The sequence below is a fragment of the Ixodes scapularis genome, unplaced genomic scaffold (assembly GCF_016920785.2).
Source record: "Ixodes scapularis isolate PalLabHiFi unplaced genomic scaffold, ASM1692078v2 PGA_scaffold7__128_contigs__length_106722199, whole genome shotgun sequence".
NCBI lineage: Eukaryota > Metazoa > Arthropoda > Arachnida > Ixodida > Ixodidae > Ixodes > Ixodes scapularis.
This window is the reverse complement of record NW_024609882.1, coordinates 92,896,487-92,917,078: the sequence shown is the minus strand read 5'-3', so window position 1 is coordinate 92,917,078 and position 20,592 is coordinate 92,896,487. Positions and strand designations below refer to the sequence as shown.

The 20,592-nt window shown below is 45.2% G+C and overlaps 1 protein-coding gene and 1 non-coding gene across 2 annotated transcripts in view; both read right to left on the bottom strand.

Moving 5' to 3' along the window:
• Positions 1 to 20,187, bottom strand: part of LOC8040344 (retinal-specific phospholipid-transporting ATPase ABCA4) — a 223,262-nt gene extending 203,075 nt beyond the window's left edge. Inside the window, exons 1-3 of the mRNA XM_029977824.3 lie at positions 20,150 to 20,187; positions 10,701 to 10,882; positions 4,716 to 4,850 (exon numbers count right to left, since the gene is read on the bottom strand). Coding sequence (XP_029833684.3) covers positions 4,716 to 4,850; positions 10,701 to 10,814 — 249 coding nt within the window. The 5' untranslated portion in view covers positions 10,815 to 10,882; positions 20,150 to 20,187. The remainder of the gene's footprint in view (positions 1 to 4,715; positions 4,851 to 10,700; positions 10,883 to 20,149) is intronic.
• On the bottom strand, positions 3,740 to 3,811 carry Trnae-cuc. The gene has a single exon. It is a non-coding gene; the product is annotated as a tRNA-Glu (tRNA).
• Positions 20,188 to 20,592: the final 405 nt, after the last annotated feature.

The following is a 20,592-nucleotide window of genomic DNA, read 5'->3' as shown; positions in this document are numbered from 1 at the left end:
TATCCTCATCAATAAAGTTAGTGACGGCAAAATTGTAACTTATTTACAACATGAATGACAGACGGTCAGATAGGTCTGTAGATTGCTCCTCTTACATATCTCTTGCCTCAGAACGTAATTTTACACCATACACTCTCTGTATCTTGAACATCACCCATCACAAGACACCTGATCGACTTCTTCAAGCAACTCCTCCCCCCTCGTATTGGGCGGTCTTTACGCAGCACAATAAGTGGCTAAGCCGGGGGTAGCAGAATCAGAACCCATTTTTTTCATTGCACTTTTTATAAAAACCTTTATGTATTATTTACCATGCCTAGCAGTGGCGTTTTGGAGAATGAGTCACGAGGTTGTCTCCAGAAAGAACCCAGGAACGTTGGTACCGTGCCTTGTACCTCCAGTTCATCTTTCAGCTGCTGTAGAGGCTAACTTCTACAATATCTGGTCAGAAAATCTGATAGTGCCTCGGAGGTGTTACATTGCTGGGTAGGGGGCGGCGGTGATTAGGGGCTGTTCTGAACCCAGTGCCAGCCATAGTTTTTTTCTAATTTATTTAATTGGCTCGCCGTTTTTAGGACTCTCACATAGCCCGACTCGAGCAACACGTCGAGAGCGGCCTCAACTTCCTCGATGTGTGAGATCGGTTGCACCAAGTCGGTTGCACCAAGTTGCACGTAAACTTAAAAAAAGATCATAACTTGAAACTTTTATCATTATCATATTTTAAACGGTCTAAAGAGGCATAACAATTTTTTACTGGCTCTGCATCCTTTGCATGCCTTTCATCAGGGCCATCCTACATATAGGACACTAGGCACATACACTACTAAAGAGCGCTGCGATACACCTTGAAGCATTTGACGTGGATACCAACATCGCACTTCTCGCATTGAGTGGTCGTTTTCTCATGACACTGAGCAGACCTTGTTTGCCTTCCTTGTGGAATGACAAAATGATCCGTGGGGTTTCAGCGGCTTTGTCTGCAGAGCAAACTGTCGACCGGGATGGTTGCAGTCATATTTATTGAGGTAGAACACCGCAATTGACCTACGTACTGTGAGGTGCTCAGCGTTCTCCTTCGCTTCCTTGTGTAGCTGCAGCACGTTGTTCACTGAAGCGTCCAGAAGATAGGTAAAGAGGCAACGGTACCACTTCTTTCCTTTGAACGATGTGCGATACTTAGCAATGTTTTGATCAAAACAATCTACGCCACCAATGTACGCATTGTACTTTTCAATCAAGAAGGGCTGCTTCGCCTGAACATTGCAACCTTTTCCCCGTAAATAGCCTTTCACTTGCTGTTCAGGCTGAATGCCATGATCATTGGAGACGACTGTCACAGTGCTGTTATCTTTCCAGCGGCAAATAATGATTTCATAAATAACGTTCACTCTGTAGTCAAGCACTCCTCTATTCTTGTCTCATGTATTTTTGTGAGAGCAAAGGGCATTTTTCAATTCTGTTTTTTCCAGCGGTCCCTGTGCGTTTTACCCACATTCATGACAGCTTTCGCACAAGCTTTAGGCTCGTGAAAAAGTTATGAAAAACACATGAAGACTGCAGTGAAGCTTGGTCTTGAGTCGCTTGACCATTTCAGTCACAACAGATCCAGCCAGACCAAGGACCTTTCTTCTATAAATGTCGACTCCAAATGTGGTTGGTAGGGCTTCGTGGATATCCCAGTGGCGTGCATATGAGCCGTCCGTGGACGGACGCTCCGGAGAATTCTAATCCTTCTGATTTCTTGGATTTTTTTTTAGTTGTTTAGGGGTCAAAACGTGTGTACAAAGTTGGTGCAACATAGACGAGTGACGCACGGCCAAAAAGAGCAATTGTTTTACGTAAAATAAATACGCAACTCAATCATTTAATTTCTTTCGGAAACATATAATTGATTGCCTTGATTAAAGCAAAATACGAACTGAAAAGCCACGACCTTTACCGCAGAAGAAAAAGTGACTGAAGCGTTAAAAAGTTAGAATAAACTCTAACTGATCACAAGTAATCAATTACTTGTAGCTCGTTACGCACAAGTTCGCACGACAGTCACACTTTGTATGACGAGAGTCGTTTGTATTGTCGTGTACCTACGACGAGCTCTGAAAGGCTCAACGCACTCTGCACATTATGTGCCTTCTGACATAGTCCCTACGATCAAATACAATAATATTTTGAAAATAGGCGTAAAAGGGTGGTCGGCTACGGCATCTGACATTTTGTTGCTTTTTTGTGGTATTCTTTTTTTTTTTTTGTCAGGATTAGACATCTATACGTATTCATTCAACTACTCTACTCAGGTTTCTGCAGTTTAACTACTTTTTGAGTAACTCGGTAACTTACAATTATATATTGATTTCCGGTAATTAGTTCAGTTTACTGTAAATACCTTTTCAGAGCAACTTTTAGTCGGGTTAAAATTTACTTGCGCAATTTAGTGGTAGGTTTGCTTGTCAATACATATTACGCGCAAGAAATACTAAAATGTCGGAAGATCAGCTGATATACGCAAAACGGGAGAGGACTTCAAATCAACAAAATTCGGACAGAAAGCTACCTTTTCAGGGCCCGGTAAGCTTCTCCGTCGTTCTCAATGGCTCAGTGTGTAATTAAGTGAGGCTGATTAACCGCTGAGTTAACGCCAAAGACTGACGTTATTTGTGTCCCTTAGCTCCCGGAGACCAACAAGAGCTTGTTTCCAGGAGCCCTCCTTCTCTGCTACGGTACGAAGTCTCCCCAATTACAGGAGATTATCAAACATACATTACATCCTCAGCCTAAAAGGCAACAAAATGTAGCACCAGCTCCAAAGCTCGTGTGGAGCTCCTAGTTTTGTGCTGTACTTGAAGAATCGCGTGCCAAAGAACAACACACAAGCAACCACTTTACGTTGCCCTTTTCTCTCGACACTCAGACTATGCAAGTTGACCAAGGTTCCGAGATCGTTCGAGAAACTGTAAATACTCCTCCAACCTCTTTTGTCATATAAAAAATAATAAACGTGGAAGCTGTTTGCGACACCAAGCTCAGATAGTGCAAACATTTCGAAGTAGAAATTGTACAGCCACAATACGTCATCTATAAAAAAAGAAAAACATATTAGGCAGTCAGAAGCATAACCTTCACACAAGAACTCGGAGCGAAAATATCTTCTTCGAGCTAAGAGAGCTTTTTTTTTTTTTTTTAATGATATCAGAAAATGACTGTCTTTATATTATGCTAGCTGAATTTCACCTATAGATAAAAATCTCTTTAATTTCTTGCTATCATAAGAAAATATAAAAAAGTATATCCAAGAGTAATTTGCTACTTTATTACGGTATATTGAAGTTTCCTCAATTTGTTTCCAATATACTCATTTTACTGCATTCAAATTACTTTTCAAGTCGATACTCAGTAACTTAACAACTTTTTTTCAGTAACTTGTACATTTCTGGTCAGGATAGCACTTTATTTTCTTAATAGTTATCTTGTACTTGTTGACTGCTAACTTCTCTTACTCCATTTTTAGCCTTCGTTCAGAACGCTAAAAGAAAAACACATGATTCATTTCAAAAATATGCACCAATAACTGATCAAGACAATAGGTGATACCCAACCCCTGACTTCACCAGTCTTCTACCAAGAAAGAAAAGTATGATGACATAGCGGTCACAGCTTTACTGAAACGAGACGGATACAAGTGTAGCCTAAACGTAAAATTGAGCCCAGTCCAAAACAAATAACAAAAAGAAAAAAACCGTTCCGACACCGGAGATCGAATCCGGGCCTCCTGGGTGAGAGCCAGGTATCCTAACCACTAGACCATGCCGGAGGACGGAGATGCATTGCCTTGCGAGTGATCACATAAACATAAATGTGACCTTCTTCGTTGCTTCATGGTATTGTTTTTCGTAAAAAGGCGTAGTGGGGTGCCAGGGCCGCAGCGTGTGAGGCATTTTCTTAGTTTATACCGTGACACTGCAATGAATCTTCAGAAAACTAAATCAAATAACTCTAAAACAGTACCTACAAAAATAGAAATTCGCCCACGAAAGTAGAATACACAAAAACAACATAACGAAATTCCGGATTTTTTTTAAATTGATAAAAGGATATTTATTGCATTCTAATCGATTTATTTGATTTAAATCAAATGTATTTGATTTAAAATATGTTTTATACATATTAAATTTATTTTATTTATATAAAGTTTATCTGATTAAAATCAGATTTATTTGACTTAAACCGCTGAAGCTAGAAAATTGTGATTCTTTACCACTAGATGTATTTCTCAACATGGCAAATTGCTTGATCAAGTCGTCCATTCACTGATAACGACGCGGAAGAAATTACTGCAACTGCAAAGTGCAAGAGCAAAACAACTTAATTTCTTTAGCTAGTTAAAATATTTTTTTTCCTTTCGCGTTCTTATTTTGTTGCAGTACGATGTTACGTATTTGACAAACATGGTGAAAGGTAGAAATCGAGCTCAACGTTCCGATTTTTGCAGATCACGTATATTTTCTCGTGTTTAGCCTGATATAACTTCTCGCTCGATGATTCTTTGGTTTAAATACCAAAGCAACATATGAAAGACAAACGCTAAATAAAAATTATTTTCGGGATTCCCTTCCCGAGAGTGCTTTGATCTGAATTATCGTGGTGAAACTGGTTCGATATAAATTACGAGTTAAATCATATTGGTTTTATTCTACACCTTCGACTAGGGTGCTCACCTTGGTGACGTTGTAAAGCGCGATGCCCGGAAGTGCCCTCTTCTCCTGCGCCTCCACGAGGACGTCGGTGTCTGGCGAGTCCGAGCAAGCTTCCGTCTTCATAGAGTGAAAAGAAGGCGGCTGCCAGTAGCGCCACTGCGGGAGTGCCCGATATTAACTTTGGAAGATGCTTATAGCAGCCCCGGTTATAACCACAAGCCGACTAATTTTAGATTCTTCCTTCATTACAAGGCGTTGTCGCTAACTATCGTTACTGCTCGGTCCTTGGACATAACACTGGAAGGATTAACGCCGGCTAGAGTCCCAAACCCACTGATCTCACAATCTTCGGTAGCCTGTACCGTCACTGCAAGGAATGCCGCTTACAGCCGCAAACTGTCCCATTTAACACATTTTTAGAGCGCTGCTCTTAGGCGCCCGTATGGGACTTGAGCGGCGTCGGCTTCGCCGTCGCCGTCACCGTCGGCGTAACCGCCCGCTGCATTATGGGTAAAGTTTACCCAGGGAACCCGAGGTCCTCCTGAAAGACCTCGGGTTCCTTCGGGAGGACCTTGAGAGGACCTCGGGTTCCTTCGGGAAAACATCGGGAGGACCTCGAGTTCCTTCGGGAGGACCTCGGGAGGACCTCGGGTTCCTTCGGGAGCACCTCGGGGAGGGGGGGTCATGTGACCCCCCCTCCACGAGGTCACGTGACCCCCGAGGTCAAGTCTCCCCTCCCCCAGGTCACGTGATCACCCCCCCCTCCCCCGAGAACACGAAACCCTCAGTATCCTGCCCTCCTCCTCCTCAAGAGCTGCGCTCTAATTCGGCGTTACAGGGAGTTGTAAACGGCTTTCATTTTTTTCTCGTATTCTGACCGAACTCCGCTGGCAGTACCATCACTTCAGAAGCCTCGGGATTAATATTATAAGATACTGGTAGTAATACCAGTTACAGTACTATAACAACTAATTTAACATTCTGCCCAATTGCCGGAGAACTCGGCTGCCAATACGGGCACTTCAGAAGCGTTCGCACTTAATATTAGGGAGTTTTCGCAGACCGCGTTTCCCCCTCCGCCAAGCCCTCCGCAACGAAGAAGCCGCTTCTGCGCCTGCGCGCCCATGGCCTTGACTGTAGAGTTCCGGGTATCCTAGCGGGTTGCGCAGAGCATTGCGGGACGACGACAACCATCTACGAAAAACTCCCTATTGTCAACCGTTACAGTAACATCCGTTAGACCCTTCTAAACTGACGTACCCCCACAGCCCCCTCTTCGTTACGAGAAGAAAGTTCGAATATAGCCACATAAGCGTCGCCTTTCAATCAAGCGCAGGATGAAGGAAAAATATCAAAGTGATTAAAATAGACATTTCAATCCCGATCTAGATGATGACTCAAATCACATTTAATTTCCTGGCATGTAATAAAACCCTTCCTGAAAAAAAAAAAAGAAGTTATATCGAAAATTAAACATAAGGAAGATACATAGAAAGGGGGGACGGACAACGAAGACTTCCAACTAGCAACAACATTTATTGACCCGAAATTTGCATATATAGGTGAAGGAGGGGAGGGTGAAAGACGCTACACTGAAAAGTGGGAAAGCCTATGGACGGGGACCCGAAGTTGTTGTGACTGTGGCGCATGGCGAAGGCCTCCATGATCTCTCGTCCGTATCTTGAGGCGTGACCTCCAATCCTGGTGGTCGAGGGAAGGTCGGCCGAACAGGGTTCGCTGCACTCAGAGGTGTGTTTGGCAATCGGGTGGTAACTAATCTCCGAAATGTCGGAGGCGGCTTTCTTGATCTCGTTTGCATGTTCCCTCACCCGATCGTTTAGGCATCGGCCCGTCTGTCCGATGTATTTAACACCGCCGGACATGGGAATCAAATACACGCACTCTTTGCAGCAGGTTACATAATTGGTCTGTTGCTTTTTCTGGCACGGGGGCGCCGGACCGGGGTTATTGACCTATCTACAAATACAAGCTAATTTGAACTTGCAGGAAAATACAACGTTGGTGTTGAAGCCGAGCGCGATAGATTTCAGGCGATTTGAGGTGTTGTGTATGTAGGAGATGCATGCGAAGCGTGACTTAGGAGGGAGGGGTTTGGACTTCTGCCCCGCGTCAAGTCTTTTGATTGTTGTTTCAATCAGGTCTCTCGGGTATCCTGCCTTGATGAGGCAACTAATCTGCTTGGATAGGCTGGGGGCAGAAAGGTGGTGACAGGACTCAACCATTACCCTGTCTATGTATATTCCTCATGTTTAATTACTGTTACCAACACGCTCGTTTTGTACCTATATTGAAAAATGTGTACGTTTTTATTCTGATTCAAGGTCCAAGTGGTTTGCGTGAGTTGTTTCCGTAACAACCCTAATTATCTTCATGTAGGTACGGTTGAGCTCTAGACATCGAAAGCAAGACAAAATCAATCATCTCCAGCGTCAGGGGTGTTGCACAGGAAGCGTGTGCTTATTGTTCTAAAACTGGAACCGTCACGGCGGTTTTAAGCAAATTTCGATAACGTAAGAAAGAGTGAAGGCGCGTATTATGGGGTAAAGCACAGTATCGACCTGACCCTATTTCCTGAGTTAAGGTTAATAATGACCGACCGAAAACTTACTTTCAAGGTTCTAACTTCCTGGTATGGTCCTTTAAAAGTACGCCATCGCAGTGATATGATACGAACTTTCGGTAGACGCTGAAGCGAGTCAACCGTACGCTCAAGCGCAAGGCATCCCGTTTACTCCACGTTTGTTTAATCGCCGCTTGGTAATATCAACAAATATTACAGTCAAACCCGACTATATCGAACCCATTTATATCGAATCATCTCTTATATCGAACAATGTTTGTGCACAGTAATGTTACAGTGATAATATATAGCAAAAACTACGGTTACATGGAACAAAAATAGCAGCCGCAACCGATAAATCGGATTGCCAAGAGCGCCGTTTTGCTCTGCAGGCTGGCTTTTCCCCAACGCGAGCGGCTGCATGGGAGTAAAACTAACTTGCAAAACATGCTAAATTTTTTTTTTTTTTTTTTCAGGTGATTGCGTTGATTGTTTGGAGAAAAAAAAAGATCGAGGTACACAAAAGCACTTCTTACGAGTTCTGAATGCGCAATCATGCAAGCCGCTCGTCCGCTCCCTTTGTCGTCTGCCTCGTACGTTTCGTCGCCGCCCGGCGCGTGTGCTCCCCTTGTGACACGCAGTGCCATGGGGTGAGCGGTCGTGGAAACGGCCGAGCGCAGCGGCCAATGGGAGCCCCGTCGACGCGCGCCAGCCAATGGAACCGAAGAAAACTATCTGCCGTTTTCGCGCTTCAGACTGATGATATCGCATTAAAAATCTCTTTTGCGGAGGGAGCGGGGAGAGAACGCTCCGTGCTCCCTGTCCCGCGACCGCCCTAAAGAAAAAAAAAAGTCCGCTTGCTCTGCTAGCTAGCTTTTTCCCAACGCAGCCGCCGCCTTCTGGGAAAGCCAACTTGCAGAGCAAAACGGCGCTCTGCATGAGAAGGTTCTTCTGTTCGGACGTGCTCCGTGCTCCCAGCATAGTTCGGCGCTAAAGCGCGAATATAGAAGGTAATGACCTCAGCATTTTGGAGCCCGTCGATAGCGTGGAAAAATATTGTTATCACGGATGCAATGAAGAAAAAGCAGCAGAAGATGCAAGACTATTTCATTGTGTAGTAAGTCAGCAGAAAGTGGATTTTCGAGAGTCAAATTCTATAAAACTATTATATCGAATTACCCGCTATATCAAACTAATAGACTTTTTTTTCCGAGTTTGATATAAACTGGTTTGAGTGTATTCGGGGATTTATGAAGAAGCTTCAAGTTTCTCGCGGTTCGCGTCCGAGGAACGACTCCGACAGACATAGTGAATCTAATATGGGACTCTGCTCCAGGTCCCCTAATAATCGGCGTGTATTTTTCGGAATTAATATACTGGTGCGAAACTGGTTTCAAAGTATTAAGGGAATCAACATCACGGAACTCCGGATGCATTTTTGGTTAATGATTGGTTTTCCGTCAAACGCCTCAGAACAGAGAATCTGTTCAAGGTTTCCCGTCAAACTCGTGGTTCCGTCACATGCTAACGTGCCGTCAGGTCACGTTACGTGGTAGCGTGCCATGAAGTCCCAGGCCTACGTAACGTGGTGTCAGCTTACCTGAACATGTCACCGTGTGACGTGACACCGTGACGCTACTTTTTAAAGATAAATCGTCGAACATCACATGGCCATATCTCAGTTCCGTCAAGTCACGTGACCACACCACCGCGTCACGTGATACTGTGCCGCCAAGCAATGAAAGGTCAAAGGTCACATGTCCACATCCCGTGAACATAACAATAATGTCGTGATCAGGTCATAAAACCACGCCACCGCGTCAGGTGATACTCTAAGGTTAAGTAATCAAAAGTCGACCCTTAAAGGTCGCGTGACCATATCCCTTGGCGTCAATTCACGTGACCATACCGCAGCTGTGAGCACCAGGTTACGTGACCATGTACAGTGCTAATCACACTTGCCTATAACGCGCGAGCGTGCGGATTCTCCGGGGAGCGCTAGACTGGTGGCATTCGCGGAAACTAAGCTAGTCACGTGGCGCAACATGGAACGGCCCGCTCGAGGGGTGTCCTGCTCACACTATCAGCTGGAGGCGAACGCGGAAGTCTGCTCGCAGGCTTTGTTTAGAAAAATCATTGCTCGAACAATAAACACACTAAAGCATGAAGGCGTATCGAAAATGTCGTCATCAAAAAAAAAAAATATATATATATAATATATATATATATATATATATATATATATATATATATATATATATATATATATATATATATATATATCATGAAACACTTTTATAGCTTATCAAGCTGGTATAAGGCTTCATACTATGCAAAACACAAAAGTATATCAATGGACCGGATTCAACAGGATTGCACATAGTATCGAGAGAATCCTACAAAAGCACTGATCGCCGTAATGACACCGCGTTCGCCGCCAGCTGATAGTATGGGCAGGGCCCCCTCGAGCAGGCCGTTCCATGTTGCGCCAAGTGACTAGCTTAGTTTCCGCGAATGCCACCAGTCTAGCGCTCCCCGGAGAAAGCCGCACACTCGCGCGTTATAGACAAGTGTGATTAGCACTGTACCTGCCAGCAGGTCACGTGGCCGCGGCAACGTGTTACGTCACATAACGTGATCAGAGGGGAACTGCCGAAGGTCAAATGTCATGTACCACGTCCTGTGGCGTCCACCACGTCACCGTGTCACTGGTGTCAGGTCACGTAGCCCAGTCACCGTGTCACGTGGTAACGCAACGTCAAGTGGTCAAGAGCCGGGGGTCAAGCAAGTCCATGTTGTCTCAGATGTACGCTTCTGCGTACATCGCCCTTTTGTTGTTTACAAAGATTAATCGCTCTTTGCGTCCCAAGCGACTTGCAGTCGCTCCGTCCTTGCAAGCCTGTCGGGGTCGCGTATGTCACCAGTGCTGGAAAGCACAAATGCTGCACGGAAAACTAATTTGGAGATTTAGCGGGGGCCTTTCGGAGGAGACAGGTTAGTTTACAAGAATATTCAAAAACTTTAAACTGATCTCGCGCTTTTTTTTTTTTTTGCCTTTACCTGGAGAATTGGTGGTTAAATATTACATTCAAATTACAAGTATAACCAGCGATACTAAGGTGGGCTTTGTTCATTCTTTTTGTAAACCAGAAGTTCGCTGGGACGTCTAACACTGGAGCACAGCCTGGTGACGTTTGCAAAGAAAAGGGTCGCTTGCAAGTGTCGCAGTTGCTGGGTGCTGACGGATATTTCTACTTACAGCTTTCTTCGAACCACAACTTCTGCATGTGAAAGTAACACGGCGAACCGAGCGCCCGCGGCGCATACAATACTCGTATGGCCACAAATGGCATCACATGCAAGCTATGTATGGAACCACCCGCCGTAATAAAAGGGAAGCGGGTTTTCATTTAGCGGCCGGTCACCTTGAAGCAGAAGAGAGGTTCCTTGGGTATGCCGTACTGCCAGGGCCAGACGTTGTCCAGGTACCAGACGAAGAGCGCGTAGATCAGGCAGTAGACGGACACCACGACGACCATGTGCAGCAGCGTCACGTTGTCGTACGGAGAGCCCGGCAGGTGCAGGTTGTTCCAGCGGGAACCGCCGCCTGCACATGGGGCACAGGCCGGCACCCGTCCCATCCCTGGCTCCACTGTCACTTTTAAGAACTCATTTTTCCCCGTGGCTCTATTAGAATAGAATAATCTGCCAGACCATAAAGAGCACATCAGTGACCCTGATCTTTTTTAAACATGCTGTATCATCGTCAATTATTGTATAAAGAGTGTCATGGGGGGGTTATGTGTGGCCACCGCTTGGCCACAATTTATTATTATGTTGTTTTTGTTTACCATCTGCAAAAAACTTCCACTCGTATGTTTCCCTGTATTGCCTGCCCCCCCCCCCCCCTTTCCCCTTTATGTAATGCCCCTAACGGGGACCTTAAAGAGAATATGAATGAAATTAAATGAAACACAGACTAGTCAAAACTGATCGATGTTAATAAAGTAATTGCACGTCATGCCTTTAGAACTGCTCATTAGAAAAACGGGCTATGAACCATAAGCGAGTCGTGTTTATCAAAATAGGGGCCCTCCCTGTTGCGAACGCAATTTGAGGATATATAAAACGACTAAGTCATTCTTTTTTTCATAAGTTCAACCGCCGTAGAGCTATCTCAGACATTAGCGAATTTTAGTAGATCGTTCCAACGACAGCGATAATGGCACCTGAATCGCCGCCAACGCCTTTGCGTATCGTTGTCGGGTACCATTATCAGATGTGTCGAAACAATCTTCTATAACTCTATATTGTAAGCAGACATGTACAGTATTTTCCGGACCATAGTCTGCGGACTAGAAGTTCAAATATTACGCTATGCAGCATATTATTTAAACTTGACGCGCAGTCGTCTTACCATGCTACCAGGGCAAAAGCGCACGGTGTTGTCGCCCCTGTAAGCACAACAACAAAATAGCTTTGTCATTTTCCGCGCATCGAGCGCAGGCCCTTCGTGCACACGCTAAGTGACCTGATCTGCTTGCACAAGGGAAAAGAGAGATTTCTGGAATGTTTATCCCGCGAAAAAGTGCTGAGAGGTTGCATACACCACGCTTTCTTATATACAGGTTATTCCCGTAAATTGAGCCAAGGTTTGAAAATATTTGGTGCATTTTAGGAAGACGAAACCAAACGAATAAGTGTGTTCATTGTTTGAAGCAAATCAGAAGATTTTTTTTGTATTTTGCCCAATTAACTAATTAATTAAGAATAATTAATTCGCTTTTTGAAATATTCAATCTAGATCAAAAGTTCCGGAAACAAAGTTATAGTGCGTTCTTAGGAACATTCAATTTAGTGGTTTTTATCAAGAAACCTTAACACTTATTTTTATGAGCTTCGAAAAATGTATGCGAATTATGAAAAATACTTGCGAGATAACCAATGTGCACCCTGTATTGCAGCGATATCAGCCGTGGATTGAATAAACTAGGCCTGCACGCTGAATAGAGCGCCGTTGACTGGGCGCTGTGGGCGAATTCGCACTTTTTTGTGTTTTTTTTTATAACTTGGGCACTTTTTTTACGCCCGAAAAACGAAGCGTATTAGAGGTTTTTTTAATAAAAACCACTGGATTGGATGTTTCTGAAGACCCTCTACAACTTTGTCCTTGGAAATTTTGCTCTAAATTGAATACTTCAAAAGTTAATTAATTAATCTTCATTAATTTGTTAGCTGGGCTAAATACAAAAATAGCCTGACTTGCTGTAAACAGTGAATGAACTTATTCGTTTGGTTTCGTGTTCCTAAAATGTTCCAATATATTTTAAATCTTGGCTCAAGTTACGCTGTGTACAATGCAACAACCGCTGCGCGAAATGCTGGTGCATTTCTTCGGGAATCAGCGTGGCGGCAGCGGCGATTTTCCCCTCACTCATAATTTATTCTTGAGGTAGATTCTGCCGTCGTTGATAATCCTCTCAAAGCAGCCGACTTTCACAATGGTCCAGCCGCAGCTCGCGCCACTCGATGTCGACGGCAGAGGTCGACGGGACACGGTGTCGACTGGCGAACGGAAAAGCCTATAGTCTCGCAGTCGCTGTATACAGTTCCACAGCCGACGTGACGAACGGCGAACTGCAGTGGCGATCGCAGGGCTTTTCCAGTACTGGAAAAGTGTCGGTCATGAAAACAAAATCGTTCAGCCTTTCCACTCTCGTGAAGAAGGAAGACCAGCGGAGCTGTACTCGATACACTGTGTGCTTCTTCTTCGTCGTCGTCTGTTTTTCGCGCTGCTTCCTACGATGAATTCCCACCAACACGCCGCAAAACTATCCATTCTTCTATGATAGCTGGAAAGGTTGGCGCCATCTACGAGCGACGGCGGAAACCATACTGATTTTGTACTTGCCACCGTCGCTTATAGATGGCGTAGCTGTCCAGACAGGTTTCCGTCGACATACCGGACACGCTCCTGGGGAACCTAGCCGCTGTAAAAAAAGTTCTTTCTTCTGGTTCAACGTCTCTTGAGAGCCTGCCTATATAGTGCAGCAAGGATGATTTTGAAGAAGCAGGAAACTCGCTCACGTCGGAGAAGGCCAGAAAACTATATCAGCTGGAACAATGGACCTTTTCCGAGAAGCGGTCTGCGCACGCGCGAGCGCCCGATGCCAAGCGGCGGAAGTCGGAACGAAAAAACGAGAAAATTCGGAAGGAGGCTGTATATCAGCGAGTAAAACACGTAACTGCAGCATATATATAATTGTGTTACACAAAAAAAAAAAGTCGACGGAAAGGAAAACACGACGTTTGGGTGGACGCCAAGGATTCCCTTTTTAAAGTCGCGTTGGACACGCGCAGCTGCTCAGAAAGCGAAGAAATTGGTAGTGTAGCCCCCATTATCGATTGGTAGCGCAGGTAGGTCACTTCCTCGATTTTTCGTTCGTGCAGTCACCGCCTGGTGCCGTCGGTATGTGGAAAAGGTCAATTATCGGCGAAAGATTTCGGCCGTACTGAACCGCACATGTTTATCCCCAGCTGAAGATGCATATTGCGCCGATTATAACGAGAAAAAAAAGCATACGAGACAAAAATGCGCCCTTGACCTTTTAGCGTTTTTATGCGTAAAAATTAACGCTGTTGATCAATCGATGAAGTAATGTATTAAATGGTGCCGGTTAATCGAGTTAAGTTTTCCATCGTTGCCAGGTTTATATCTAAGACGACCAAGTCATCTGTCTTTGGGAGGTTATACTATAAGCACGGCAATTTCAAATATTGTAAGTACACATGCCTCGTCTTTTCCTTACAATAGTCCACAAACTACCGGGTGAAACAAGTAGACGCAAGGCTCTTTAAATCGACCGGAAAATTCGGTTTCTTAACCTATCGCGCTACGACTTTGTGCAGCGTTGCCCACAGATGGTGCATTTCTTTTTGTAAAATTTGCAAAGAGCGAACTTACCCTGAGGAAAAAGTAAAGAAAGAAAAAGGCTTAGCTCCTATGGAAACGCAGCGACGCCAGCGGTCTGCAAACAACACGGCGCCGTTTCGCACGGGAGACAAGAGATGGCGCAAGCGGTTGCGACGCCAACTGCCGCCAACGAACGAGCAGACGACGCCGAGAGCCGGCCCTTTTGCAGACAAGGAACTGCAGTTCCTTGCTGTTACCGCGCCTGTCTTTTTGTTTCTGCGACTGTCGCCGTGCGGAACGCGCGCCGCTTTTGAGTCGAAAAGATCGTCTGCTAAAAAGGCCTGCTCTCGGCGCCGTATGCTCGTCCGTTGGCGGCGTTTGTTGCGCCATCTCTTGTCTCCCGTGCGAAACGGCGCCGTGTTGTTTGTAGACCGGTGGCGTCGCTGCGTTTGCATAGGAGCTAAGCCTTTTTGTTTCTTTACTTTTTCCTCAGGTAAGTTCGTTCTTCGCAAATTTTACAAAAAAAAATTCACCATCTGTGGGCAACGCTGCACAAAGTCGTAGCGCGATAGGTTAAGAAACCGAATTTTCCGGTCGATTTAAAGAGCCTGGCGTCTCCTTGTTTCACCCTGTATACATGTTTAAAAATAAACATTCACGCGACGCCGACTGTTTAAGGGTGCGGACTATATAAAAAAATGTTTTAAGTCGGCATTTATCTTATGAACTTTAAATCGGGTAGGTATTATACACCATGTAGGCTAACGCCTTTAAAACAATTTAGACGTCCCGCAAAAAAAAAATGGTTTGTCAACGTATCGCGCTGCGATTTACGACAGAGGTGCAAGCAGGTGGTGAAGGTTTACAGCCAAGCAATAAACTTGGCTCGTTTCAAAGAAGAAAAAAACGTTTCTTCTGAGCAATCTACGCCGCCACTGCGCATATGAAGCACGAGTAGTGAGAAGTGCTGCCGACAGATGGCGCACACCGCGCCATGGGAGCGAAGCGCAGGCCGATTCTGGTTATGACAGCAAACGATTTCGCAAAAGACGCCGAATCGGCCGGCGCTTTCTCAACGCGGCGTAAGCCACCTGTCGGCAGCACTTCTCACTGTTCGTGTATCGTCTGCAAAGAGGGGGCGTCCATTACCCAAAACAAATTTCTGTATTCTTCTTCTTTTCTTCTTTCACTGCGAACTTTTAATATCTGATTTCCCCTCTGTAGTAAATCGAAATGCGATAAGTTCAGGAACCGTTTCTTGTGGGCCGTCTAAAGTCCCTTAAAAGCGTATAGTTTCCATTCTGTAGTTCGACTCAACTGTATTCTTCGTGGAGGCTGACTATGCGGAAGATCCAGTGGATGGCCACGTTGGGAAAGACAGAGCTCAGAAGCTTCTGATCGAGCGTCAGGTCGGAGTAAGCCACTGATCCGGGCACGTCCATGAAGAAGAGCGGCAACTCGTACGTCAGCATCCACAGGCAGACCGTGGCGAAGACCGCGAAAACCGCTGCGCACCAAGAGGAAGAGAAACACGCGCAACGTATCCACATCCCTGGGCGGCCCTTTACGAATTGCTCGCATTCAGATTACGCTACGGTGACGCCAATTCATATCAGCTTGGGAAAATGGCTCTTCCTGGAAGAACGAAGGACACAGGCCGTCGACGAGAATATCTATTTATTTATTTATTTACTTATTCATTTTTTATATATTCATTTATGCATTTATTTAATATATTAAGTTATTAATGTCAGAATCTATCAATGAATTATAGAATTTACCCATTTATGAAATAATTAATTCGATTGACACATACATACACCTCGCGCTGCAGGACCCGCTGATTCTGGGTTCAACCCATGGTCCAACCAAGTCCCTAACGTTTAATCCCGACTCCTGCCCATTTCGATCTGGATGAGCATCGCATACCGGCGCTTGGTCCTGTATCACTACTGCGTGGAAGTGCACGTCAAAGGCCCGAGGCTGGAGGTTTTACTGCACTAGCTCAATTTCTCCGCTGAGACACCAGACGCCCGCTGAGGCTGAGCAACTTCCGGCCTTCTAAACACACTCATTGCGCAATTTTGTTAGGTTTACGCTCCTGGCTGGCGTGATTGGTTCTTCTGCAATCTTATATCGACTAAGGCCACAATCTCGTTGGCAGCGGAGCAATAAGAAGCTTGTCGGGTCTCTCCTCGACCCCGACCCCCGCCCTGCCTTTCTTCAGCTATAAGGGACCGTATGGACCTCGTACCAGGACGTGCTGTTTGACTTAAAACGGATCGAGTTTGTGTGTTGAGAGCGTGTTCGCGGCAACAATTCGTTACCCGGCACGGAGTTCTCTCTGTCTCTCTCTCATTCTCTTCCTGCTTTCTATCTGCAATCTTCCTGGAGACTTTTTGCAAACCCACCTAAATTAAACTATACTATACTTTTGAGAACGTATCGCCGTCACAGGCTGCCGTAGTAGTTTTCGTGAGCGCGCTTTTTGAAGGGGGCGAAAGTTGTCAATCGCCGGTATGTTTTTGTTCTAACGTGTTTTTTTTTTCTTTTTTTTTCGTTTCTTGCTTTGTTTTTTTCATCAAAATTAAGTGAACCGCCGTCTTCTTTTACTAGTTATCCGAGACAGTGGCATGGGGACATTGAGATGCGACAAAACAGACGGAGGAAAAGATTTAGAAAAAGTGTGTAAACAAACAGCGCAAAAAAAAAAAAAAAACACAAAGACGAGTTCAACTGGACGGGACGAGCGCTGACTGACAAATGAAAGTTTATTGAAGAAACAAAAGTCAAAAAGCCGCCCCCCCAACAACCATTATCATTAAAATAAACGAGACACGTATGAACCAAAAGCTAACATCTTCAAGGCCAAACGTGGGATTGACAAGCTAAAAGACAAGGGAATGGCACGTTAACCTACTGAGGGGCGACGTGCTTGACACTTGGTTGTTTTCTATTTTCCTTTTAAGCTTGCAGCACCATCGGCATCCACAAACGGTGATGTGGCCGCGAGCGCGCGTGATGAAAGACATTTCATCTGAGACATCGGAGCCGCTTGACCTTTTTTTCTACACCTACCAGTCGCTGAAAACTAAGAAATTCCATTTCTTTTGAATGCAGATGAACGGACGTCTGGCTGACGCATCCATATAGGCATGAACCAGCTCGCCCGCATCGCCACCTTTATTCAGAGAGGGCGAGAAAATTATAGGGAAGGCTCTCTGCCAGGTACGAAGGCAAGCAACAAATCGAAAATATCCTTCCGGTGGTCGGGTGGCTATGTGGGGTCAATCGCAGGTAGAAACATAACGGCACGTGTGGCGCCATCTTTTAATAGCAGCGATAAACATCTTCTCCACTCGTCTACAAGGCGGGCTCTAGCGGTTCGTACAAAACATTCAAAGTGATGATCGTTGCTTCTGAGATTCTTGGAGCGCAAAGATCTCTTCTGGCCCTTCCAAACGCTGCTGGGCAAACGCTCGTTTTCCCAGCAGAAAAAGCGTTTCTTTTATTTAGTAACGCGATCTGCAAGGCTATAATGAAAGCGCAAGGCGTTTCGTCTACCCAGTCTCACAAAAAAAAAATATGGTATTTTGAAAACAAAAAGTTTAATTGAAACCCGTTATCGACTCGCCAGTCTCTTCTTGACCAAAGTGACTTGACGCGCAGTTCGTCTGCAAATAATCGGACCTACATTTCTTCTACATATTTTACGGTTCTATACGAGCAAGACGCAAATATCAACGTATGCCGCTTTCTTGAAAAAGTAACGCGTGCTGTGGTGAGAAGCAGCGAGTAGGATTCGGGCAAACGAGCGCATTATTACACTTCGGGACGCTAGCCAAGCAAGCGTGATGATGATGATGAATTGTGGCTCTGAACCTAGCACCTTATTGCGTCGAAGACAGCCGCAAACTATTCATTTCCCTGTGTACGTCTGTCTTTCAGGGCTAACGGAACGGCCGGAGAAGAGCTCTGCGCGCCAAGAACCTCAGAGGTTATGGGATGAGGAGAGACGAAAGGTTGTTCTAGAGGGTTACAAAAAATACGTATCAATTAGTATCAGGCTCCTTGTAATTGGGAAGAAACAAGACGTTCTCATTTTATGAGGGGCAAATCTGCGGATTAAAATTAAATCCGCGAAAATTCCAACTATAGGTTTTCCCGGATGTTTTCAACTTGCTATATTAAGAAAGGGGCGGTTTTCGAGGACAGTAAAGCGGTGGACATAATATTGAAGGCCAGTGAACCTGGAGAGGCGGGTTCATTCGACTCTATGCGCCGAGAAACTGAGGGAGAGGAGGAGCTGAGAGAGCGTGGGGACGTCAGAGCGCCGGGCTCTGGTTGGCGTCATTCGTGGGTAGACGGAAAGCTAGAACTGCCTTTGTCTCCACTGCATTTGTCGAACGCGTCAGAACGCGGATAGCCGGCGTCCGGCATTTGGCCGATGCAAGTCGGGCCAAAATGACCCAACACGGGCCTATCACACATTTCCGCACCGTGTCGAACAGGAAGGACGCCATGCAAGTGCGTTCAAAAACAGGTGCCGAAAATCGCCAACGTATAATACCCCTCAGGAGGGTTAACCTGCAGACGCCGACACACGAGGGTCACCGACAACCTTATAAAAGCGCAGGGCGTGGGTTTTCATCTTCAAACTTCTTACTTTGTGATTTGCTCTTCGGCATTCTTATCTGCTAATGCCTCACTCCGGAGAGATAATAAGATGTCCAGGACTCCCCACTCCCTTGCTAAAAATATTTATCCAATTTTCTATAAAATTGCTATGGTACATGGTGTAGAGGCTATCAATATTCTAAAGAAAATGTATCCACTCTTGCATCTACTCTCCATAGCTGTTTTTATGTGTACTTTATATATAACTTGCTAATTGCATAGAAGTCGTATAGAAAACAAATAGAAATTCCAACAACGTTTCTATCTCTTTTCTAACGAGAATGTAGGTCCGTCTCTCATGCGAAAAAAAAATTAATTTCAAACATTAATTTTAAGCTTGTAACAGTGCATCCATGGAAACTTTAACACAACACGTGCCGTGTGCACATACGCCGACATCGCAAATACACAAGGCAGGGAGCACTTTTTTTGTTAACGAAACTGTTTCATTTACACGTTACTTACATTTGTAATTCACTCCCAGCGGAGCAGTTAATATCAAAAAGTTACTAGAGTTATGAGCGCTCGAATCCTTTTACAAATATCAACGACACAAAGCACTTACAAAGCTATAGTGATTCGGTACTATAGGCTGATCCACAGCTATACATACCCTACTCTTGAAAGGCAATCGTTTGAACGAGGACCATCCATGAGGATAAAAAAAAAAAGATTACAAGTATGTTGCTGCTGTGGCTTTTTTTTATATATTCTAAACGAAGTATGGTTTATAAGGGTTGTAAGTGGATCTCCAACTATAAAGCATTCCAAGAGACGATAATTATTTGACAGTCGAAAAAAACAGTCTCCGCATGGAGGCACGAACTGGGTTTGACGTCGCTTGTCCACACCACATCTTATTATTCGATCGATTCTAGTCTAAAGAATTTTTATGAAAATAATGTGACAGAACTTTTATTTAGACGTGTCGATAGAAACTCTATGCCATTTGTATCGTCTAAACTTCATGGACTTCGGTCCGAAGAAAGCCTATTGAAAATTATCGATGCGACGCGACTGAATGAGAGTTAAAATGTCGATAGGATTTGTATACATGTTTGCAAGTCCGGCCTCAGGGCGCCGCCATCTTGCTCAGTTGGGATGCGATTGGGCGCGTCATACTCCGATTACGACACCTTCGGCTTATGGCCGCTCCCATTGCGCACCCCAATGGCCAAGATGGCGGCGTCCTGACACCGTACTTGCAAAAATGTATTGCCCGAAATATTTGTGTAACGGTAATCGGTCAGTGATAACAGTTGACACGAAGATCCTTCAGCTCACGTGTCTTGACGACGCAGCTGACGAGGAGGCAGAAGAGGTTGCTGTACACGGAGTAGAGGAGCATCATGGCGAGCACCAGGCTGAAGTCGCTGTGAGGCAGCACCGCGAGTGCGCAGAACATCGGCAGCTTGACCATGCTGGTGAGCAGCAGCGCCACCAGCGACATCACCAGCATGCTGCTGAGGAACATGGAGGCCCAGTAGACGGCGTCCGAGACGCCGCAAATCCGGAGCAGCTCCTGTGGCGCGTCAAAGACCGACGCGTGTCAGTGAACCAGGGCTGAGCTCCAAATCTTGCCAGTCTAAACACTGTGTGGTGAAACTTTAATGCTGCCGACAAGCTGAGTTTTTCCTCTGACGTCATCACTTTACTCGTTTTTACTTCAAACACCGTGGTAAAAAAAGTTCGGCTTCTTGCGCAGCACTGCTGATTTCCCCCTTTAT